This window comes from Penicillium paradoxum (assembly GCF_028828445.1).
Source record: "Penicillium paradoxum strain IBT 22861 chromosome Unknown utg000002l_segment0_segment0, whole genome shotgun sequence".
NCBI classification, from domain to species: domain Eukaryota; kingdom Fungi; phylum Ascomycota; class Eurotiomycetes; order Eurotiales; family Aspergillaceae; genus Penicillium; species Penicillium paradoxum.
In genome coordinates, this window is record NW_026643180.1 from 3,308,137 (window position 1) to 3,332,508 (window position 24,372).

The 24,372-nt window shown below is 49.1% G+C and overlaps 5 protein-coding genes across 5 annotated transcripts; 3 read left to right on the forward strand and 2 right to left on the reverse strand.

Annotated features, from left to right (window-relative positions):
• Positions 1-652: 652 nt before the first annotated feature.
• On the reverse strand, positions 653-5,693 carry N7457_001179 (ABC transporter; the record flags this gene model as incomplete). Its single annotated transcript, XM_057172225.1, has 14 exons — positions 653-881; positions 964-1,338; positions 1,392-1,475; positions 1,530-2,151; positions 2,199-2,314; positions 2,364-2,559; positions 2,613-2,948; positions 2,994-3,156; positions 3,207-3,949; positions 4,006-4,239; positions 4,289-4,568; positions 4,624-4,853; positions 4,915-5,443; positions 5,493-5,693. 14 exons carry the CDS (start codon positions 5,691-5,693, stop codon positions 653-655), a joined length of 4,338 nt encoding a protein of 1,445 aa, XP_057036128.1.
• A 1,113-nt stretch (positions 5,694-6,806) lies between these two features.
• N7457_001180 (MFS transporter) lies at positions 6,807-8,561 on the forward strand (the record flags this gene model as incomplete). The annotated part of the gene is made up of 3 exons (XM_057172226.1): positions 6,807-7,194; positions 7,292-7,538; positions 7,589-8,561. The coding sequence occupies 3 exons, from the start codon at positions 6,807-6,809 to the stop codon at positions 8,559-8,561; spliced, it is 1,608 nt and encodes a 535-aa protein (XP_057036129.1).
• A 2,054-nt stretch (positions 8,562-10,615) lies between these two features.
• On the forward strand, positions 10,616-11,762 carry N7457_001181 (uncharacterized protein; the record flags this gene model as incomplete). Its single annotated transcript, XM_057172227.1, has 3 exons — positions 10,616-10,730; positions 10,792-11,381; positions 11,442-11,762. 3 exons carry the CDS (start codon positions 10,616-10,618, stop codon positions 11,760-11,762), a joined length of 1,026 nt encoding a protein of 341 aa, XP_057036130.1.
• Positions 11,763-13,301: 1,539 nt separating this feature from the next.
• N7457_001182 (DUF341 domain protein) lies at positions 13,302-14,173 on the reverse strand (the record flags this gene model as incomplete). Its single annotated transcript, XM_057172228.1, has 4 exons — positions 13,302-13,807; positions 13,891-13,980; positions 14,051-14,069; positions 14,132-14,173. The coding sequence occupies 4 exons, from the start codon at positions 14,171-14,173 to the stop codon at positions 13,302-13,304; spliced, it is 657 nt and encodes a 218-aa protein (XP_057036131.1).
• A 1,570-nt stretch (positions 14,174-15,743) lies between these two features.
• On the forward strand, positions 15,744-23,816 carry N7457_001183 (type I polyketide synthase; the record flags this gene model as incomplete). The annotated part of the gene is made up of 7 exons (XM_057172229.1): positions 15,744-15,941; positions 16,010-16,154; positions 16,214-16,482; positions 16,532-17,122; positions 17,178-17,823; positions 17,871-22,567; positions 22,617-23,816. 7 exons carry the CDS (start codon positions 15,744-15,746, stop codon positions 23,814-23,816), a joined length of 7,746 nt encoding a protein of 2,581 aa, XP_057036132.1.
• Between the last annotated feature and the right edge of the window lie 556 nt (positions 23,817-24,372).

Sequence of the window (24,372 nt, forward strand, 5' to 3'; positions counted from 1 at the left end):
TTTTTCAATTGGGAGTCTCGAGGTGATGTCGAAAGCTATCACCGCTTTTTCTGAGGGCGGCCCGGGAGGTGTTGATGACTAATTTTCTGCCGGGCAACCTTGGAATATCATACTGGATGTAGCCAAAGTGCATCTCCCTGCGAATATATTGACATTCTTATTCTTCTCCTTTTGTTTTGCATTTAAAAACTATTCAATCCTATTGCTCATCTATATTAGCCTCGTAGATATCTATTTGATATATATTGTCGCCTAATACGTAGGCAATCTCCTCGTTGTATAGAGCAACCAGAAATATATATTCGGGTCGGGAGTGTTAAATCACCACGCTGAAGAGATTGAGCTGATATAGAGTCATGTTCAATCGATAAAATAATCAAGAACTAGGAGAAAAAAAAACAAGAGCCTCAACTATATATGTAGTATGTAACACACTCGTTGAATGTACATGTGTGACAGTCCAAAGTATAATCAACACTAAAAGGCCTCTACACCTATTCTCAGCCATAAGGTTCAAGTCACCGTGAATAAATATTTCCACCATCTTTCCGTCATATTGTCTATACTATTCAATAATCCATGTAATAGGTAACATGTGTACCCAAGTGCTCACAGAGAAACACTCTAGACAGATCTTCCTTGACAATAGGCCCTAAAGGCTCGAATCGGGTAAACCATTATAGAGCCGGGCGAAAGCCGAAGATTCATTCTCCAATAGAGTCGTGGGGCTGTCAAACTCTATCAGTGAGCCCTTGTCCAGGAATGCAATCTTGTCAAAGTCCAAAATGGTATCGAGACGGTGCGCAATGGAGAAGATTGTAGAGTTAGCAAATTCGGTGCGAATGATGACTTGCATCAACTTGTCCGTTTCGGAATCAACACTGTGAATGTTAGCTGATTGTAGAGTAGTTCTCAGTATGAATGAGAGTTTTGAATATTCAATGATCGTGATAGGTTACATACCTGCTAGACACTTCATCCAGGATGAGGACGTGGCTTTTCTTCAATAATGCTCGCGCAAGGCAGAAGAGTTGTTGCTGACCCAATGACCATGCATCAGCCACCAGGTCCTCGTCTAGTCCGCCGCGCTCCTTAATGAAATCCCATAGGTGGACCTTCTGAAGAGACTCGATGATGGCCTTGTCTGGCAGCGATTCAGTAAAGTCCAGGTTCAAACGCACTGTGGCTGGGATGAAGAAGGGTTCCTGCGTAATGGAATTAAACCTGGAACGAACGACTTCTCGGGATAAGGTGGAGAGGTCGATTCCATCTACGCAGATAGAGCCACCGCTGAGATCGATCATCTGACAGAGGGACAGTATCAATGAGCTCTTTCCACTGGAGGCAAATTAGAATAATAGGAGAGGGTCATGGCGGACATTTAGACTTACCTGCCGGTGCGCCCACAAATGCCAATCTTCTGACCTGCTTTGATTGACATCGAGATGTCTTTCAATGCTAAGGAAGATCCATTGCTGGTAATTGTTAGCTTCGTTGCCAATGTTAGAGAAAGGCGAGTGTCTACTCACTCATAGGATGCGGACACGCGTTGAAACTCAATACTTCCCGATGGAGGCCACTCTGGATCCACAAGTCCCAATGTCGAGTTCGGTCGTTCTTCAGACACAGTCTCCATTTCGAACTTTTTCACTCTCGAGATGGCCCCAAGAGCCGTTTCTAGGGACGTGTACCACTTGATCATGTTGGTCAAGCCCGAATTGAAGGTCATGATGTTGACGAGGGCCACTCCTACCGCACCGCCACTGGTTGACCCTTTCAGGAAGACTGTTAAGATAATCAAGATCATGGCCAAAGATGCCACAAGCATATCCATGACTAGTGTTAGCCATCGCTGGACACAATACAGCAGATAGACGGGCTTCTGAGATTCATCAAGGAGTCGGGTATTCTGTTCTTGCAGTTGCGAAGACCATCCAAAGGCCCGGATGGTCACAAGTCCATTCAAAGTCTCGATAAAATTTGAATACAGCGGGGACTTTACTTCCAAATCAAGGAGACGGAGTTGTCGTGATGTCTTCAGATAAAACTTTTGCACCAGATAAATGACACCCAAAGCAAAAGGTATCGTGACGGCCATATAAGTGGATGAAACTGAGATTATGACGATCTGTACGAGACAGGAAAATGCATCTTTACGGCGTTAGTCTCGTTCTTCGAATTATTCTCGCCGAACTTACACAGCGCAGTATTAATGGCCGCCATCGGTAACGACATATCGATGAGCCGCATATCCTGACTGAAACGATTGGTAATGGCCCCGGCGCTAGTATTGGCAAAGAATAATAGAGGTGCCCTATGGTATATTAGCTTGATCCAAGGGCTTCATCATGGAGGGAAATTACCTCATCACCGTCCTCAACACCGTTTGGTGTAGCCTCTCTGCTGATCTAGAGACAATTCGCACCATCAAATACCAGGAGGATAGAACCAGAGACACCATTGCTATCACCGCCAGCGCAACATAGACTCCCAAATAATATCCCACATTAGCATTCGAGCTCTTTTCGTTGGCATCTGACCACCACTGGACCCATAGATCTAGTTCGATGTTAGCTCACCGCAGCATGAGTTTATTGTGAAGTGCAACTGACTAGGGAAATTGTAGCAAAACGCAACGAGTAGAACAAATATCAAGAAGAGTATGAAATTCATCTTCCCCGCAGCATGTAAGTAATACACATATACGGACCACTCGCCTGTTTGGCGGTCTTTCAGATCAGTCTCGGCAGCTCGCACGAGATCGTCTTGAGTTGATAACGCGCTCGTAGTCCCAGTTTCACCATTGTCATTTGTCGCTGTGTATTCTTCAATCGACAGCTTTTGTACAAAGCCATTGGTTGTTCGCAAGCTCTGAAAGGTTCCTTGGCTGTCAATGTTTCCCTCACGACCTAGGACAATTATTTGGTCGGCGCCCGGTAAAAGGTAATCTGTGGAACTGTCAGATTAATTCTCACAGAGAAAGGGTTACTTACTTGCGTGTGTTACCAGTACCACAGTCGAGCCTAGCTGGCGTAAAAGACCCTCCTTCCCAAACACCTGGTTGAAAACTTGTCTTTCAGTGCGCCGATCGAGCCCACTCAGTGCATCATCGAGAATGACGATGCTTGCTTTTGAGTAGACCGAACGGGCGATTGCCTAGAGCAGTAAATTAGCTTGATGTGAATTTTGGGGGCGAATCCACTGACGATCCGTTGCTTTTGTCCTCGACTTAACGTCATACCATTGCTACCAACTATAGTCTGATCTCCTAGAGGAAGCAAGGCCAAATCTATTTCCAATGCACAGGCCTTCAAGACCATGTGGTACCATTTTGAGTCGAAGACTGACTCGCCAATGATATTCTTTTGAACGGTGGCGTGCATTAAGAATGGATTTTGGTCACAGAATGCGAGGGATGAGCCATGAACCAATATTTCCCCTTCGATTCTAGGCAGTTCATTGAGAAGGCCTCTAAGAAGAGTCGTCTTACCTGACCCAACAGGTCCAATGATGATCGTCAAACATGAAGTCGGAAATTTGCAATGAATGTCCTGTAGAGTGGCAGTCTTATTTTCCCAGCCGAACGTGCCGTGCTCGACCGTGATCGCGTAAGGCTGATCTTTATTTGCAAATTTCACTTCTCCAACCTGATGAGGCTTCTCGATGGCTAGAATCGATTCTGCCTGACTCTGCACTGGTACGTTCAATTCTCTTCTTTCCTGTCGCGGGATCGTCGACAAATAATTTTGGATCCGTGCCAATGCACCCATGCCAGCCGCAATTACCGGCACTGACTGGGTCAAAATGACAATTGGGGTTGACAAAATCGATATGAGCGACAGGGACGTGAAGGCCTGAGCAGACAGTAGTGACTCATGTGAGCTTATTGCAGCAATGATCGCATACATAGCAAATGTTGCGACGGGCGCGAAAATGGGCGCAATCTGGGCTATTTTGAAGTTAAGACGGGCTTCATGAGACAATATAATGGGGAGACAATCGTACAGACGGACAGAATTGTCATCAATTTCATTCGGTACTTGGTTGAGATCTGAATCTCGGCAGTACGCAGCTTCTGAATGAGTGAGGTTAATTTATCCGTCAGCCCCAGCAACTTCAGTTCTTTCATCTGGCCCAATGTCCGCGCGGTTACGTCGATTCTCGTCTGGATAGACTCATTCCATTGCATCTGTCCTTTACCAATCATTGGGGCTAGGAGACCGGAAACGACGATACTGGCTAGGTGTTGTTAGGTATAGGCTTTGAACTAAGGAGCGAGATAACCGACCAAGTGAGACAGTGACTGGAGCGACGCATGCCCAAGACACTTGTCGCTCAAGGAGCCATACAGCCAAGCCAATTTGAGCCACATTTGCCCACACTTCATGGGTGTCTTCGAACGCTACCATGACCTGTTCCACGTCGGTGCTCATCAGAGTGATGGCGGCAGACTCGTCGAGTTCATGTGTGTTCAGCGCGAGGGTCCGGCGGTAGATCGTTGTCACCAGACACCCTCTAACCATGATCATGACCTGGTTCATCGTATAGGTATAGATACCTGTAGAAACCTATCTTTGATTTCAGCAATCGCTCGATTAGTTTGGAAAATGAGAATTATCTTACTGCTAGGCCAATATACACCAACCCAAACGCCCCGATCAAACCATATCCCGCATTTTTGGTCTCTTCTGTTAGCGGCTGGCCAACGAAATTCACGGTACGATTGATCAGAAATGGTTGCGCAAAGGTGAAGCCGAGCAAACATAATCGTGGGAAACCCGCAGATACGATCGGGAGCCAAAAGGCGCGCATCAGGCTGACAAAGAGACCATATTCTTGCTCCTGGTCAGTAACTAAACATATGCACTGGTCAGTCTTTCCATCGTTGAAGAATGAAAGATCCAGGGCTTCTACCTTCTGCTAGAATATTGGGATAAACCCTTTCTAATGCGATCCCATGCAACTTCTCGGCAATCGTCTGCAAGTCGTTGGGTTCGAGGATCGTACGGGAGCCCTTCCACAAGAGGGGATTTACCCACCAGAACAGCATTTTATTCCAGACGCTGCTGGTCGATTCAATTGTCGCATTTTGATGTTTGGTTTCCAGTAGTCGCCGCTTCTCTGCTGCTTCTGCCATCAAAACAACCAATTTCAACACCACGATGGCGGTGAAGACGCCCGCAAGGGCCGTTGCTCCGTGAAGGAGCCATAATGTCCTTGTCTGCACAATGTCACACAGCAGAGACAAGAACAGGTAGACATTGAGCAGGGTGGATGGACGGATCGACCGCATATGCTGAGCGTGGGAGAGCAACCCGATGGCCAGCACCACGGGGAGGCCCAAGGCCGCAGCTGCAACCGAGGCCTTGGTTGCCGGCGCTGATGGCTGTGCCCATAGCACTATGAGCACTATCTGGAGCACCCCGAGGACCAGAATTGAGAGCTGTGGGAGTTAATTGTCCGGCGTTTCCACATGAGAAGTGTAGACTCACTCGTTTCCACCAGGCCAGAAAGCTTGGCTGAACCTTCCGCGCGCCCCGCAGCAAGTATACATAGTTCCACGGAGCTAGCAGCAGAAACAGCGCGGACGGTGCAATGGAGAGAATGGTCTGCTCGAAGAGGAGAGTGAAGTCAAACGCCGCGCGACAGTCGTGGTTGATTACTGGACCAAAGACGTTGTCATCGCAGACCATCTTGGGAGATCGGAGATCTCCGATCAACAGGAATTCGTACAAAAGCGACAGATCCCCTTGGCTACAATACAATACCAGATCGATAATGGGAAATGCTAACGTCAGATTGACCGGGTTATGAAGTGCTGGGTTGAAGCTACTCAAAAGTTATGTAGCAGCTGCCGCCAGGTTCATGAAAATTCCCTGGTAATTTTCAAAATCCTCCAGGCCTCAGTGCTGCCTTCTCCGATGTATTTTCAATTACGTATCAGAGCTCAGCATTACAGTCATACACTGCATCATTCTCTCCAAAAAGAAAAGGGGGCGGGATCACATTCGCGGGGCTAAGCGGATTTTATCTCCGCGCTGTACAAATTCCCAGTCTGGTGATGATTCCTTTCGCCTCTAATCCCAAGGAAATGTGAGCAGGCACACTCCGCATCGATATCTCGAACATAACAAATCAGGTGAATGGACGAGTACTCTAAGGATGAGCATTTACTGTATACGATCTACGGAGTAAGTGGTATTCCATGAGCTAAAAGGGGCACACTCATGTGCCTTCTACAATAGCGGAGGATACTATTCCGTATTAGTAGGGAGTAAGTATCTTCATATTTGAAGACGCAGTACGGAGTACACTTACGATGAATCCATGGGCGTGGCGCATTCCACACCGCGAAAGGGGGAAAGCCAACGCATAATAGCCCTAGAGCCTACTAGCGGGATTACGGGGGCAGCAAGTCAGCGTGTGCAGAAGTATGTTATTGGAGAAAGAACTCGTATGGCGTAAAGTACGGTATACAGCGCTGGATACAGCGAGCATTCCTTGCACGTTTTTTGAAAATAGATTTTTGGGATCACTAGTGTCAATTCCTTCAGGTGCTAACTGCTAAGCTAAGACTAAACGACGATGCCATTAGGTGTCATCAGCGCAAGATACGATTCATCATTCAGTTCTTTTGTGCGATCGAAACACCCATTCTACTCCGTACATAGATTGGGTGAAAAGACCATTTCATCACGCCACAGCTCGCTAACAAGACGTACTGTACGGTGAAACACACCTTGAGGTATCCAATCCGTTTATTAACCAGCATCAGCAGGGGATTGCCGCCTCCACCTCTCATGATCATGGCCGTTCACTCCGAATCGCCATCTAGTATTCGAGAGGCACGCGAGACTGATGCTCTATTGCATCATCGCTCAGAATCAATCGCGTCAAACAGTGTAGACAATGCGCGCTCCGGAGGCAAGGCGGCGAGATCCGCACGTCAGCGATTCTCCGTCTTCGTACTTTGCATCTTATTCCTGACTACCGGCGATTTTGGCATTTCTCTGGTAACAATACCTCAGACAAGACTCTATGAAAGCATTGCCTGCTACCAATACTATGAATCCCAGGATCCCAGCCGAATTGGTCCCGACGGGAGTGTACCGGAGAGACTGTGCAAGATTGCACCGGTGCAAGGCGAAGTCGCCTTTATCCGGGGATATGAAGCGCTGTTTACGGCCATTCCTGGTATGTTGAAGCTTAGTGTTGCTGGCGAGTCCACTCAGCTTTTGATCATTTGGCCTCGATCTGCAAAAAGGTATGCTCGCTAAGACATTGGTTATAGGTGTCGCACTAGCCATTCCCTACGGCTTGCTGGCCGATCGATGGGGTCGCAAGCCTGTTGTGTTGATGAGTATAATTGGAATATTACTGTCGATGGCTTTCACGCTCGCCGTCTGCGGATTGCAGAAGATATTTCCTTTGCGTCTTGTCTGGCTAGCACCCATCTTCACCGTCCTGGGCGGCGGCGTGCCAGTGCTGTTCTCAATGATCTTGACCATGATCGCAGATATAATGCCAGAGAATGACAGGTAATACACCTGTGATGTTGTCAGTTGGAGGGCATAACTAACATGAACAGAGCCACCGCCTTCTTCCAACTCATGACTGGCCAATACATCGCTCAAATCACGGCAACCCCCATCGCGTCGGGCTTAATGGAGACTCACGGGCCGTGGCTACCTATCCAATTAGGATATATCTGTGCCTTCATGGCATTCCTGATTGCATGCCTTCTGAAAGAGACTGCACCACCACATAGAGCTGTCAGGAACGCGGCAGAGATCGGATCCGCAACCACAGGGAGCGAGACAAGCGTACAAAATCTAATGGAAATTAAGTCGGTCGCCGAATTTCGGGTGCATATCACGTCTCTTTGGCACCGCGCAACCACGATTCTGCGCCAAGACTTCAGAGTCATCGTGCTCATCCTGACCTTCTTCATCAACGCCGTCGAAGAGCCGACCCAGAGCCTCAATCTTCAGTACATCTCGGAGCGATATGGCTTGAGCCTCGCGCGCGCCGGATTCGTTATCTCCATCAAGTCGGTCGCCACTATCATCACATATCTGATTCTGTTACCGGCGGTCTCCCGGCTGCTAGAACAGAAGTTGGGCCTGTCAGACACGCGCAAGGATATGGTCCTCGCCCGGGGCAGCATTGTAATCCTGTCTGTGGGATTTTTTCTCGTGGCATGGGCGCCGACAGTGGCCATGGTCACGATGGGCTTTGTTGTCTCAACCTTTGGGCGGGGCTACGGCAATATCATCCGCTCGCTCGTCACCTCTTTGGTGCCTCCTCAATTCACTGGACGCATATACACGATGATCACCGTCATCGAGACGTTCGGACTGCTCCTATCAGGGCCGCTGCTGGCCACTCTGTTTCGGGTGGGACTAAATCAGAGCGATGAGCGGTGGCTGGGCCTCCCGTTTGTTGTGGCTGGGGGAATGGGGGTCGTCGTGGCTATCACGATTTCGTGTATCAAGTTGCCCACACATGTGCAAGTGTCAGAATCCGAAGAGAGAGAGGATAACTCAATTGTTGCCCATTAAGACATTTGGTGGACCATATTTCCGACGCACGACAAAACAAAGGTACCCGTACACAGGCAGACCTTCGAGGGTTGCTGTCATCACATCGGACTTCCTCCGCCAGCTTTTATAACTCATGATCTTCCAGTCTTGTACTGGAAAGGTCTTTTTAGATACCGTGACTGTATGTCCAAGCCCGCTCGTGAGTTGTATCCTTCTAGCACCGAATGAATATATCGCCTTTTGTTGTGTCTGGTAATCTTTCGTCCCCTAAAGATATTCTGTTGTGTTCTCCAGCAAAAATCCATCGGAATGATTAAGCGAATAATTCACACAGTCATTCTGCCTGACATTGAATCTTCGTCTCTAATAATTCGCCTGGCTGCGAGATGGAAAGGGTTGACCTCTTTCTGTGTGGAAAACTGGACTATAGTTTACCCGGTCTAGGCGCCTTGTTAACCCCATAGACGTGATTTTGCTATTATTGAACCATCCCTGTGGAGAGTGCCACCACCCATAAATGTTGGGCTGGAAATATTCCATTATACACTATGTGCTCACTGGGTTGAATTTTATCGCCCAAAACCGCATTTCACCGATGCCCAGGCGAAATCAGAAAACTTAAGGTTGCGGCCCGGCCCCGGTGGTACTGAGATACATAACCTTACTCCAAATTAGACCTCTGAACCCTTTGGAGATACCTAAGTCTTAACTATCTAGGTATTTTGTACGGAGTAAAAAGCCTCCAAAATCCCAGCCTTAGAAGGCTCCTATATTCTATATCTATCTCAACCAGCTGCACAATAGGTATAGTGGCGGGGATCAGGGTGGGGCAGCTTCTTAATGATCTGCCTGGTCATCTTACCGAAGACGATAAACTGACCAATAGCGACAATACTTTGTCAGCATGGCTGTTCCCCATGGCCGGGATCAGTCAATCAAAATTTCATGCTGCTGTTACTCTCCTATGACCAATAATCCCTGCAAGCTTATCCCTTGAACAGGAACATAAATATTGCAAGAGGCTTAGTGCCTTAGGATACGCGCCGCTTAGGATTAGTGTGCCAGCGGAAAGAATGTCATTGTTCTTTCTTGATTTTGATGAGGATAAAGATCATGTGCTAAACAGACTAGTTGAGTATCTGGATGTTATTTGATAACGGTAAATTCCATCGGTGTAATGGACAGCGACGATGTACCCGGCCTTGCCTAAAGAGCAAGTGCTGAAGGGTTTATTCGCTTTGTTTCAGACTTAGTGTCTGTGCACAGGTGTAGAACGGTTTGTATCACTCCCAATTAGTATGCATATTTACGACTCGCTACGATCCTTCTCAAAGTCAAAATAAGTAATGTAACTAAATCATTTGGGTGGCTCGCCATCCCATTTCTCATCCTGCTGATTTTTGGCGCAACAATGCTTTGTTGCCATTCCTCAGGGATAAGTACAACTAACTGTTAAATTTGGTAATTTCGTAAAAAGCGTTATCACCATTTCCCTACTTGGGTTAGACTGTCTCCCGGTCAAGATTCAATCTGAAGTACGACTTGGTTCTTGATTGGAACCCATTGTTCTCTCATATCTATCTGGGTCACAGGGTATCCTATTGGGGACAATCAGTCCTAAACACGTGGGCAGTCCTCATGTGCAAGGATAGAATATGGCCGGGTGCCGTTGCTCTGCCGAACTAGCCTTTGATGCCATTGCACTACCACAGAACCTAGCCACCTGCATATGTACCTAGGGAAGTAGCTTGCGCCGTTGAGCAATGGTATTGTTACCACAGTATTACCGTGGTTAGTATGACCTAGATCGGTTGACTGATTGTCGCGGACGACCGACGCACTATGTATATGATTGTATTTTAATATTTTTTCACGCCTCCAATCTCCTTTCAGTTACCTGTGAGATTTTGCCGCATTTCATATGCGGGGTTCTCTAGCTCACAAAGTACTGCTCTCTCTACTTAGGAGCGAGGGTGGCTGCGCTTAAGAGTCCACTTCACTTGACAACCATGTGGATAGCACTTATATTAAACGTTGCTATGTCCCTACTTTCTTAACATATCTGCGGAGCCATGGAGGATATCCCATCACTCAATGCAACTAATATACCCAATGAGGAGTGGGCATGTATTAGCGACGTGGAGCAGCGGAGACGCATTCAAAACCGGGTTGCTCAAAGAAGACACCGTATGTCTCCTCACAATTCTCATTGTCTACGTGGCCCAATTCTGATCATGCGATATCACAGGGCGTAGGATCAAGGAACTGAAGAAGGTCACCACCTCCTCAGCATCTCCTGTAGTATCGACGGTCCAATCCATTCCTACAGACCAGTTCGCGGCCAGTCAGTCAATGTCCGACTTTCCCAAAGCGGCGCCATCCCCTCATCCGCAGGCGCACAGCACCCCTTCTGCAGATCCGTCCCGGCCTCTCTTCCACACGCCAACAAACTATTTCCCACCACCCGCCTTACCCGATGTCGAGACAATGCTACGACAGTGGTATGCACAGTCAGTACCCCCAGCAAATGCCGGGCTGGGCACCATGCCTCTGAATCCCATTGATGGCGACCCGATATCGATGTTACAGATGTCACAAATGCAGTTGGGGCCTGACCTACAGAAGATGAGCAGTCATATACCTCATGGAATGGCAAATCTCGCAGACAGATCTAGAGACGAGCCTCAGGGAGGCCAATTAGGTATCACTCGACCATTTTACCCGGCCAGACGCTCCGAGCTTGGTCGTAGTCACGAATTAGACAGTTCAAGCAGTGACTCGGATGATTACGACGGCAATATCGAAGGAACACGCGGGAATCGTTTGGGTAGTCTTTCTGTATTGCTCCCCTTTCTTTATTGATATCTATCCAAAGATATGCCCACTAATCCATCTCAGGCCCACCCTGCCCGTCATCCGCTGCCGCCAACCATCACGGCCCGCGACAAGGCCCACATCGACCGTATCCGCCGTGCCTTCCGCCATGGCATGCGTGCGGGCTTGGCCTCGCCAGATGAGCGCGCCTCAGCCTCCGAGGATCTCCAAAGGAGACTGGTACGCGCTATGAACAAAGTGATTGAGTTGTACGACTATGGCTGCTGTCTTGATGTCATTCGACCTGACTCGGATTTAGACCATATGCTGCTGGCGCTGCAGGACCAGCTAGCCAGAGTGGGCGAGATGGGCAAGATCAGGTCTGGAGACGTTCATATGAATTGAGGCATGTAAACAAGGAGTATTGGCGCTGGGTTAGGTGTTGGCTCCTTATTTGCGCTAATATCTTCACCTATTATTTATGATAAACATACAAGTGAGGGAAATTTTATCTTGAGATTTTTGGAAATCAATATATTGCACTACCGAGTACATGTATTGGAAGGAGTATATTTCCATGCTCTATGCAAGCTACAAACGCCGAGATAATGCTTTTCAGTTCAGCGCCATAAGTGGATTTAACCTGATAGATATATTCTAAACTCGTGACCAACCAAGTCTAGAGAAAACGCTGGGAATTAGCGAGCTAGCTAATCATCAATTTTCCCATGTTTCGGAGCTAACCGTCTACAATATACTCCGTAGACCGTAAGGTAGCGCATCCTATAGCCACCAACCATTTATGGGGAACGCTAGGCTATAATTGGAAGGTGACAAACCGCAAATGTTTGGGGAGACCCTGACCGGGAAATGGGATTGAGACATCCAAAAGCCAAACCATTGTAGATTGGCTCTAGATTGATTAGTGCTCGGGTCTAGCATCTTCTTCACTCAAAATGAAAAACAGGAGCCTGTATCATGCAAATTCATCTCGCATTATCGCGCCTTGCTCTCTTGGGCCCAATGCAGTCGCTAGTACACTTCAGCACCAGAAAAAAACTCTCAACCGCCTTATTACAATTAGCGGGTGTAGTGACGAATTATCGTGATCTGGTGGATGATGCTCAAAAGGTTCTCCAAAGCCTTCATACTACCAGGGCATATACCAGCTCTGTGTTGTTTCCGTCAACATAGGCGTATTCTGTCCGGTTAATAACTTTCCCTGACACTAATTTGAGTGGCTCACACCAAGGCTTCCTGGCTTCTTTGCGCATCTCTTGCATCTGCCATGTCTTTGTTGAGGTCTCGGCATGTGCTGGAATAGGGGGAAAAAGCACAATCCTGGCCTCAAGCCCTCCAGCCACAACTGGACGGGGAGTGTACATAGTTTCGCCCGGCGGATAGCGGGTATGAGGGGCTGTCGATCAGATTCGATCCTTCGGCATCGTTCCAGAGAATTGGGTCCGTCGGTTAGGCTAAAATTGATTGTCTGGATGGCCCTAGTGTGTAGCGCCGGCGGGGCACGCGTTTAATCACGGCGTCCGTCGGGTGAGACGGATTTTTAGGGACTCTACAACATCCGAGCTTTCAAACGAAGCCGTGTTGTATGTATTTTTGAGCTTGCTTTGGGATGGAAAAGAAACTGCCATGGACAGGGCGGGAGTTGGCATACTGGGATAACCCCTTGTACTCGGAAAGCTTGATTTAGACTGTGCCAAATCCCATGGGACGGGGCGGGATCGTCCCGCGGGACCAAACAGCGCGGGAGTGACCAAAATGACTTCCATCTCACATGCCACGATCTATGTAGCTTTATTTCAATATTAACATGTTGGGGGTAAATGCCCCCTCTTTCTCCGCACACATATTTACACACCGTACGGTATGTATCATACCCCTGTGCGTACCTGTATCTTTGCCACCGGCGCTCCAGATCTCCACTGCTCACAAAAGATATGCCTGGTCAATTGCACGGCAAATTGCGTCGCTCATCCCCTTCACCGCTGAAGGATGCCGTGGGATCTCATGGCCACCTCCATGGTCATAAACTGTGGCTCGGCGATTGTCGCATAAACGATGTAACAACAGCTGGCGTGGGTGCTCATCGTCTTTGCGGCCTACAATGTGGGCGGTGGGAATGGGAATACGCCGCATGTCTTCATTGGGATGGTATCGCCGGGTCTTAGGCCCGCGGGCGTCGAAAGGATTCCCACTGCAGATGATGATAGCGAAACGAAAGAGCAGCTCGACCGGCTCGGAAGGACACGTTGCCATGTGATACAGCAGGAAGGAGGTGGCTAGGGATCCACCCTGGGAAAATCCCATGATGCCATCAAAAGGTCCCTGTTCGTCGATGAGCTCGTCGATAAGCTGATAGGCGTTGCGGAGGCTTGTTGCCGAGTCCCAGTCGTAGTAGGAGAGAAAGGGACCATCGTAATACTTCTCCACTCCTGCGGGAAAACATTAACAAACGGCTCAATTGAGTTTCTGCATAGTACGCGAGACTAAGGACTAGAGGGATAGGAGCCGTTACCGTTCCGAGGCTCAGTCTCAATCTCGCCATCGACAAAAACAAATTCGCATTCTGTATTCAGCTCGGCAATGACCGAGGCTCTCAGAAGGGCTGGGACAAGAGAGTTTGTCAGTTCCAGCTCTTCTAGTTTCAGAACGTGTTGGCAAGGTAAGGAGCACACCTGTTTGGGCTTCGAATATCTATCAAATAGAAAACATTAACATCGTCCCGTGAACTCGATCATGGGCTTGCCCTCACTCACCTGGGAATTGGTTCCCATTCCATGAAGACAGAGAATTCGCATCTTGGATGTATAATCAACGTCACAGCGCCCTGTACATCTAGGTATCGCGAGTAAGAATGAGGGCGTCTTCAATCGCCACTATCTGGCGCTTGGATATCACTTTGTGCCGAGTCACTTGCACTAGACAACTAGCTGATAGTACAGGTTGAACTGACCTCAGAACCTCACGATGCTGTTAAGTTGATCCTGGCGGGGCGGAGTAGTGTCGAGTGTAAACTTTCCAGTTCCCGTTATTCCTGAAGGAGCAATCAAGAAAGGGCTCCATATCGTTTATTGGCCTACATTTGGCCAGTAACGTCAATTGCTATTGCACCGGCCTTGTGGTGTCAGACTCTGCCTGAGCTAGTCCATATCAGCTTTGGTATTATCAATAGGTCGTTCATTAGGAAATTAGGAAACCCTTAGTAATTGGGGGACATAGTGAGGCCCATGCTTGACATGCACGCTGATGGTCAGAATGCAAGTCAGCCGCCTTCTTGGAAATTTCCCTAAACGACTTGACCAGTGACATATGGTGTGCCGGGCAAAGTAGTACCAGTCAATTCCCCCATTCTAGGTCTAGCTTCATATTTCTAGCTGACAATGTCCTCAGTTGAACACGGCCGACCAACCTAATCTTCAGGTCGCGTTGAATACTGACGAAACCCAGATCATTTATCATGAATATCACACCTCTTCTCTAGTACGCCATATGTATCTAACAAGCGTTCCCACAAATTCAGCAATTCTATGTTAACAGCTAAGCTCTATCAGGCTAATGAATATATGTCGACATTGGTTCCCTCAAGCTGTAGCTGTATACTCGGGGGTCCACACCCACGCTAAAACCGCCCGAGCAAAAGTCTGTAGATGACGCAGCTATATGTACCAGAAAATAGGGATCATATGCATTTTTAGGGCTTATGGAGAAGTAATGTCTAACACATTGTACAGACGTCGGGCTCAGAGATTCCTTTCGATATATTTCTTGCCCATGTAGTATGGTTGCAATTGAAAAGGATGAGCATCCAGGCTTCGTTTATCGCTTCCTTCATGCTTGAGGTATTAATTGAGCCATGATTTATGGACAATTTACCGCAGGATACATGAAAAGAAACATGATAGCAATGAATTCCGAATGCAAGGTTCCAAGTTAAGTCAGCAAGTCAGCAAGTCAGCAACCCTGTCAGTATCGGTATGCATCAATTGGGATTATATCGGCTGACATCCGGGATAAGCATTTGAAACACCAACAAATATTCGGAGCTTATCGCAGGATCTCTTAGCTCGGACCTCTCTGCTAAGTCCTCGAACCGTTTGAGTTAGACAGATGAGCAATGTATGAATATGAACAAGAATGGTAAGCGCTAACATTTGGAAAGTATCCATGGTAATATTGCAATAACATACTTGTATCTCATGATTGACAAGCTCCATAGCTGTAGATAGTAGTGTTATGATCATTGACCTTGAGTGTGAAAGCTCATACTTAGCCGATTCACGACAACCAAAACCATAGACTACAAGAGAGGGAATTGAAACACTGGCCTAAGATCTAATTGAGTTAGGGGCCGCTTTACATCCTATCATCATGCCTTTTATGACAGCTACCGAGCAGCCCATGCCCATCGCGGTTGTTGGGTTGAGCTACAGGTTCCCTGGTGGAGCCAATTCCGATGAAGCCCTATGGGACATGCTCGCGAACGGTCGGAGTGCATGGTCGGAAATTCCCAAAAGCCGTATGAACGCCGATGCGTTCTATCATCCTGATAATGGAAGAAAAGGAACGGTAAGTGCCACCAGTTGAGATAGCATCTCTGTCCTATGTGGGTCACTAAGAGGTCTGGCACGGCTTAGTTCTATGTCCGCGGTGCCCATTTTCTGGACGAGGATATTGCAACTTTTGACGCCCCGTTCTTCTCAATCTCTGCAAATGAAGCGAAAGCGATGGATCCCCAGCAGAGAATGCTGCTGGAGGCAACCTACGAAGCGTATGAGAATGGTGCGTTAGTATGGTCTTTGGGGTTTTGTGTCAAGTGACGGTTAGTTGACGATTTATAGCTGGAATAAAGTTGGAAGACGTCGTGGGTAGCAAGACAGCGTGCTTTGTCGGTACCTTGTCAAATGATTATGGAGACAACCTGCACAAAGATATGGAGTTCAGCACGAGGTACCACAGCACAGGCAGTATTTCCTCGCTGCTTGCCAATCGACTCTCGTGGTTTTTTGATCTCAAAGGGCCAAGCGTGATGCTTGACACGGCTTGCTCCTCGAGTTTGGTAGCTTTCCATATGGCCTGTCAGAGCTTAAGATCTGGAGAGGCCACGTCGGTCAGTATTTCCTCAATGATACGTAGCCTACATACTGATGTCAATATAGGCCATAGTCGGAGGAAGCGCGATCATTCTAAACCCAGACTTCTTCGTCATCTTAGCCGGACCGGGGTTCCTCGGACCCGATGGCAAGTGCCACTCATTTGATGATAAGGCCAACGGATACGGCCGCGGAGAGGGAGTCGCCTCGCTGATTCTCAAGCCATTGGATGCTGCGCTGCGGGATGGTGACCCAGTGCGGGCCATCATTCGAGGCACGGCGACCAACCATGACGGTAAAACACCAGGAATTGCCCTTCCAAGCCAGAAGGCTCAAGAGGAGCTGATCCGCTCTGCCTACCGAAGCGCCGGTCTCGGTATGAGCCAGACTGGGTATTTTGAGGCTCATGGAACCGGCACCCAAGCGGGAGATCCCATCGAAACCGGCGCCATTGGGAATACCATCGGGGTGACAAAATCATCTGGAGATCCCCTGTTCATTGGCAGCATCAAGAGTAACATTGGTCACCTCGAAGGGGCCAGTGGTCTCGCAGCCATCGTCAAGGCAATCTTGATTCTCGAGAAGGGCTTGATTCCGGCGACCGCAGGGTTCGAGACTCCGAACCCGAAAACGCGTCTTGAGGAACAGGGGTTACAGGTATGACAGACATGATAAGTCCGTGGTACACACAACTAATTCCGATGTGATATAGGTAGCCAGTAAGCTCACCCCATGGCCTCATGACGGTCTCAGACGTATCAGTGTAAACTCCTTCGGCTTTGGGGGCGCCAATGCTCATGTGATCTTGGACGATGCTTCTCATTACCTCCAAGATCAGAATCTGGGAGCGTGTGGAATCAGCGACCAACTTTCGGCGAGTGATGATGAGCCACTGCGGGACGTTATCTCAGAATCAGGCTCGGATAACACAAACGAATCCGGTTCACAACCTTTCTTGTCTGATCCCTCGCGACTGTTTGTCCTTTCGTCTCACCATGAGCAGGGCTGTGCGTCTATTGCTCAATCTCTGCAACAATCCCTGTCTAAGAAAGAAGAGACAGAGTTGAACACGGAGCTTCTAGACAGCCTATCTTATACCCTAAGTGATAGGCGAAGTAAGCTCATGTGGAAGAGCTTTGTGGTGGCCTCTTCTGTCACTGAGCTAAACGAGGCCCTGCAGGCAATAGCACGCCCGGTCAAGTCGGCGTCGATTCGATCGATTGGGTTTGTTTTCAGTGGGCAAGGTGCGCAATGGGCCATGATGGGCCGGGAGCTGCTGGTCTTTGATAAATTCCGCACTTCTCTCGAATCCGCCGGAGCGTGTCTGAAATCCCTGGGCTGTGAATGGGACTTGATAGGTGAGCTCTATTTCCCAGCGAAATGAAAATTTACTGATCCAAGGTAGAGGAGCTCGTTCGGAATTCGGATTGTTCCAAGATCAATCAATCAGCTTTCAGCCAGCCAATCTGTACCGCCATTCAGGTCGCCTTGGTTGAGCTTCTGGCCCATCTGCAAGTGCGTCCAAGTGCAGTAGTGGGCCATTCCAGTGGCGAAATCGCGGCCGCCTATGCCATTGGCGCCATATCGTGTGAAGATGCATGGAAGATCGCATATCATCGAGGACGTCTCTGCGAAAAGATCAACCAGACAAAGGCTCGCTCGGCAGGAGCCATGATGGCTGCCAACCTATCTGAGCAGGAAGCCCAGGAGATCCTAGAGCAGAATCCAAGTTTGCGAGTAGTTGTTGCGTGTATCAACAGTCCTTCATCAATCACTCTCTCGGGAGACCGTGATGACTTTGAGGCTCTCGAGTACATCTTGGCCGAGAAGGACGTTTTCTCCCGCCGACTCAAAGTTGAGCATGCTTACCACTCGCCCCAAATGGAGATCATTGCAGAGGAGTATCGGGAGTGTCTTGGCGACGTTCAGCATCTCAGTCTGAAGCAAGACACTCCGGTGCGCATGTTCTCGTCCGTGACAGCTTCAGAGATCACAGCGGAGGAACTCTCCCCAGACTATTGGGTCAGGAACATGGTCTCCCCCGTCAGATTCACTGCCGCTGTTCAGGGCCTAGTTCGTCCTTCAGGAAAGAAGGTTCGAAGAGGCGGACGGGCTGCAGTGGACGTCCTACTCGAGGTTGGACCCCATTCGACGCTCAAGGGGCCTCTGAAACAGATCCTAGACGCTGAGAAGCTTGAAGTCCCGTACTTTAACGTTCTGGCTCGTGGCAAAAGTGCGTTGTCAACCCTCCTTGGGGCAGCTGGTGGTTTGTTCCTCCGGGGCGTGGCCGTGGACATCCTGCGGGCGAACCGGCTAGATCAATTGGAGAGACATTCTCTCAAAGTCCTCACAGACCTCCCTTCGTATCCGTGGATGCATTTGCACCGGTTCTGGTATGAGTCTCGCCTGAGCCATGATTATCGTCACCGGGCACACGGTCGTCACCATCTCCTCGGTGCGCCCACGGCAGACCACAACACGCTGGAGCCCCGATGGAGGAACTATTTGCGAGTTTCGGACAGCCCGTGGATCCGTGAGCACGTCGTGCAGTCCCGAATCATCTATCCCGGTGCGGGGTTCCTCGTGATGGCCATCGAGGCTGCCTCTCAGCTCGCCGATACGTCTAAGGTGGTGAAAGGATTCGAGCTTCGAGACGTGCAGATCAACCGAGCCCTACAGGTACCGGAAGATGAAGAAGGCGTGGAAACAATGCTTCATCTGCGACCGTATATGGCGAACGGCCAAACAAAGGGCGCGAACTGGGAGGAATTCGTCATATATTCCTATCAATCCAAACAAGGCTGGCAAGATCACGCGCGGGGCTTGATTATTACTCACTACCGACCCAACAAGGCGGGCTTCGATCAGCAAAGGGAAGACGAGACACAGCTTCGACTCCATCAGGAGCAGTACCTGCGATCCTCTCAGTCCTGTTCATCGACCATCCCCGTTGACGATTTCTACGATCGTCTGAACCAGATGGGCATGCAGTTTGGCCCGGGATTCCGCAACATGTCTAGTATCCAATATAGCCAGGGTCAAAGTGTCTGTCAGCTGCACATTCCAGAGACACAAACGCAGATGCCACATGAGTTTGAACTCAAGCATACTATCCACCCGATCACCCTCGACAACATTTTCCACATGGTTTTACCCTCTCGGGTCGGAGCAGGTGCATCGATGGATGCGCATGTTCCGGTCTCCCTGCAGAGTTTGTACATTGCGGCTGATATCAAGAATTCTCCCGGGACGCTTCTCACCGGCCAATCGATTGTCACGCAAGAAGATGATAGTGGATTTGGGGCGACTGTCGTTGTCTCCGACTCGGACTGGGACAGCGTCCAGTTAGTAATTAAAGGCCTGGAATTGAAGCGATTGGCCGCGGTTTCCGAAAATGACTCGCTCGACGGATCCAATTCCCACGAGAGGAAAGTCGTGTTCCAGTCGAAGTGGAAAGAAGACATTGACTTCATCAAGCAGGAACAGGCTGCTCGACTATTCATGGACGGGCTAGACTCGGGAGCCAAAAAGCACACCATGATCAGGGAGTTGGAGCAGACAGCTCTTGTCCAGATGAAACGATGCCTGGGAATAATCGAGCAGTCTGGCACGGAAAATCTGGCAACTCACCACAAGCTGTTTGTTCAGTGGATGAGGAAGCAGGTTGAGACTTTCGGGGACCAGGTTGCGCCTTTGGATCAGTATTCCGAGCAAAGGCTGATCGAAAATACACGAGACCAAAGTATTGATGGTAGCATTATGTGCCAGGTCGGTGACAACCTGGAATCCGTTCTTGAAGGGCGCGTGGAGCCGTTGGAGGTGCTATTGCAGGATAACCTACTCCACGAATACTATGCCAAGGGATTGGGGCTCGACAGAGTCTATCATCAATTGTCGGCATACCTTGATCGACTCGTGCACAAATATCCCAATATGAGCTTCCTCGAAATTGGTGCAGGCACAGGCGGCGCCACCTTGCCAGTCCTCGAGATCCTTGGTGGACATGGGGATCGTCCAGCAAGATTCCAGTCGTACACATTCACAGACATTTCGTCTGGTTTCTTCGGAAAGGCGAAAGCCAAGTTCGACGACTGGGACGAATATCTCTCGTATCAAAAGCTTAACATCGAGAACGATCCAGAAGATCAAGCGTTCCAACCGCATTCGTATGACGTGATTGTTGCTGCAAATGTCCTCCATGCTACCAAGACCATGGACACTACAATGGCCCACGTTCGAAAACTTCTTAAGCCAGGCGGGAAGCTTGTGATGATTGAGATCACACAACAGCTGATGTTTCTCCCAATGATAATGGGCATCCTGCCAGGCTGGTGGCTGGGAGAGGATGATGGCAGACATGATGGCCCGACCCTGAAAGCTCAGGAATGGGATATACTGCTCCGTCGACAAGGGTTCAAAGGCGTTGAGGTCAGCCTCGCTGACTATACCTACTACCAGGAAGACGAGCTGTTCAGTCTCATCGTCTCTACCGCCGAGGATAGCACCTCAGTGATCTCACACTCAGGATCGGAAACATTGATCGTTCAGCCTGAAAAGAGAAGCACGACGCTTGACGATATCATCATCAATTTAGGGCACACAATGGGTCAGGGAGGCCATCAAGTCTCTCCATGTTCCCTGGGCGAGTTACCCTCAGACCTGACAGGATACACCTGTATTGTCATGCTAGAGTACGACAATCCCATTCTTGCCAATATCTCTAGCGAGGCGTTCGACTCGATCCAACGGCTGCTTCTGACTTCCAAAGAGGTCGTTTGGGTCACTAAGGGCGCCGCCATCAATACCCATGTACCTGAAGCGAACATGATTGTTGGGCTCGCAAGAACTATCCGCGCTGAACAGCCCAATTCTCACATTTCGACGCTTGACTTGAGTTCCAATTCAGAATCAGCTGCGGAGTGGATCGCTAACACCTTGCAATTTCAATCTACGTCGCAAGCATCCAGCCATCACTCTCGAGATTACGAGTTTGTGGAAAGGGATGGATCTATATTGATCAGCAGACTCGAAGAGATCAAGCCAGTGAATACCATGGTCGTTTCTCATTCTAGTACTCGGCCAGCCATCATTCCCTTCACACAGTCAAAGAGCGCCCTGAAATTGGAGGTCAAGACGCGCGGTCTTCTTGATTCTTTGCAGTTCACCGAAGACGAGGAGATTAGCCAGCCACTTCCCGATGATGAAGTGGAGGTTGAAGTCAAGGCGGCTGGTGTCAACTTCAGAGACGTCATGGTCGCTATGGGCAAAGTTCCCGGTCCTCTCGGTTTGGAATGCAGCGGGCAAGTAAGAAGGATCGGCCAAAAAGTGACAAACTTCAAACCTGGTGATCGAGTGTGGACCACCTTGCTAGGTGCTTATAGGTCAAGGGTGCGATGCCACGAGTCGCTCTTCCAGCTAATTCCGGAGGGGATGAGCTACGAAACTGCCGCTTCCTTGCCCCTGACTTACATGACTGCATACTACTCGCTATTTGAGGTTGCACGTATGCGCCGAGGCGAGAAGATCCTCATTCATGCAGGCTCCGGTGGTGTTGGGCAGTCAGCAATCATTTTGGCCAAGACACTCGATGCTGAGATATTCATCACAGTCGGTTCGGACCAGAAGAAACAGGCCATGATGGATCTATACGGTATTCCTGAGGATCATATCTTCAACAGCCGGGACCTCAATTTTGCGAAGGGCGTCAAACGCATGACGGACAATCGCGGCGTCGACATCGTCCTTAACAGCTTAGCAGGAGAGGCCCTCCAGCTGTCATTCCAGTGCCTCTCCATGTATGGCCGGTTTATTGAATTAGGAAAGACCGATATTCTGGGAAACAGCAAGCTAGAGATGGCTCCTTTCAAAGGGAATATCACCTTCGCCTCGGTCGATGTCGCCATGATTATGGAAATCGACCGGCAGACCACTGCAAGAATCCTGGCTGAGATGGCAGTCCTATTACGCATGGATGTTATCAAAGAGATCCACCCGGTGACAGTGTACGATTACTCTGAAGTTGAGAAAGCCTTCCGGGTCATGCAAGTGGGATCTCACGTTGGAAAGCTGGTGCTTCGGCCCACGGAGGATAGCATCGTGAAGGTATGTCAGGACTTTACTGTCGCTCATAGGATGCTAACCAGAGATACAGGCCGACCCGAAGAGTCAATTCCCCATTCACATCAGCCCTGATGCCACATATCTCCTGGTTGGTGGTCTTGGTGGCTTGGGACGAAGCATCGCACACTGGATGGTTGCAAACGGCGCAAAGAACCTTGCATTCATTTCTCGATCTGGAATCCAGAGTCCAAAAGCACAAGAGCTCGAGAATCAGCTGAGGGATGCCGGTGCAAAGGTAGCTATCTACGCCTGCGATGTAGGTGACAAAGCAGCACTTGAAACGGTCCTTGGAATCTGCAGCCAAAACATGCCTCCAATCCGCGGTGTCATTCAGGGCGCAATGGTCTTACAAGACACACTGTTTGGAAATATGACTGCCGAGAAATTCCATGCTGCTGTCCGTCCCAAGGTTCAAGGTTCATGGAACCTGCATGAGCTTCTGCCTCGCGATTTGGATTTCTTTACTATGTTATCCTCCTCTGCTGGTATTATCGGCAGTCGCGGCCAGGGCAATTATGCGGCTGGAAACACCTACCAGGGTGCGCTGGCCGCCTATCGCCGGGGTCTGGGGCTGGCCGCGTCAACAATCGACCTTGGAGTGATCCTAGATGTCGGATACGTGGCTGAAAATGCGAAAGCCCTGAAAAATGCCGAGCGATTAGGATTGGTTGGGATCCCCGAACAGGAGTTCCTGCAGATCCTGCGAGGAGCCATCACTAGTGCCAAGCCCTCATCCAATAGTGACGCGCCAGTCCAATTTACGACTGGTCTTGGTACCGGAGGTGTGATTCAAGAACAGCGTGGTGGAGAGTTTCCATATTACTTCCGTGATGCTCGGTTCTCCCATTTGCGCAATGTGGACATCAACCGCACGGGACTTGTTGGTGCTGGCAGCAACAGCAACAAGGAGGTTCAAAGCCTGTATATTCAGCTAGAACAAGCGAAGGTTCTCGAAGAAGCCCACGGAATCATTGGCACAGCTTTCATCGAGAAGATCTCGAAACTTCTATTAGTCCCGGTGGACTATATAAGCCTCCACAAGCCCCTGCACGAGTATGGAGTTGATTCCCTTGTTGCCGTGGAGATTCGCAACTGGGTCTTCCATGAGGCGCGTTCCAGTGTGTCTGTGTTTGATATTTTGAGCAATGATCCCATTAATGTGTTATGTGAAAAGATTGCGATGGGATGCCCTTTTCTGAAAAAGCTGGTTGATGCCAGTTTGGAGAAGTGAGGTGTCAGTTGGCACGACGTTTGTTCTGTTTGTTACATAGTTTTAGGGTTGGAATCAAAAGGGTTGTGATTGGTCAGGTGAGAGGTGGGCCCTCTCCGAACCTCGCCAGGCCCTCTCTTCTTTACTCCTTCCAAGATTGTTGCTAGGAATCCTGTTCTTTTTTCATTGTTTGTCTTTTTAGGATACGCTATTGATAACTTTTGAAAATTGCCGCTTTCCCAAAGTCCCTTTGGACTCGTTTACATCTCGAGTGATAATGTTAGTTTTCTCAACATTGCCGGCTCTTCCTGAGATACAGCGAACCCAACAGTTAGCCTACTTTCATACACGCATAAAAGATGCACGCAAGGTGACATTGAAAAATATGACACCTTTGTCTGTAAACATACAAAATTACATTTACAGCAAGCGAGCAAGCATCAAAGCACCGCTAGGATATGACTTGATTTTTCGTATCTGGTAGAGCGAGGCCAGACCCAAGGATAGACTAACAATGATTCTCATATCGGGCTTTGTCTCTCTCCCACGCTTTCTCGATCAATCCCCATCTCTTTAC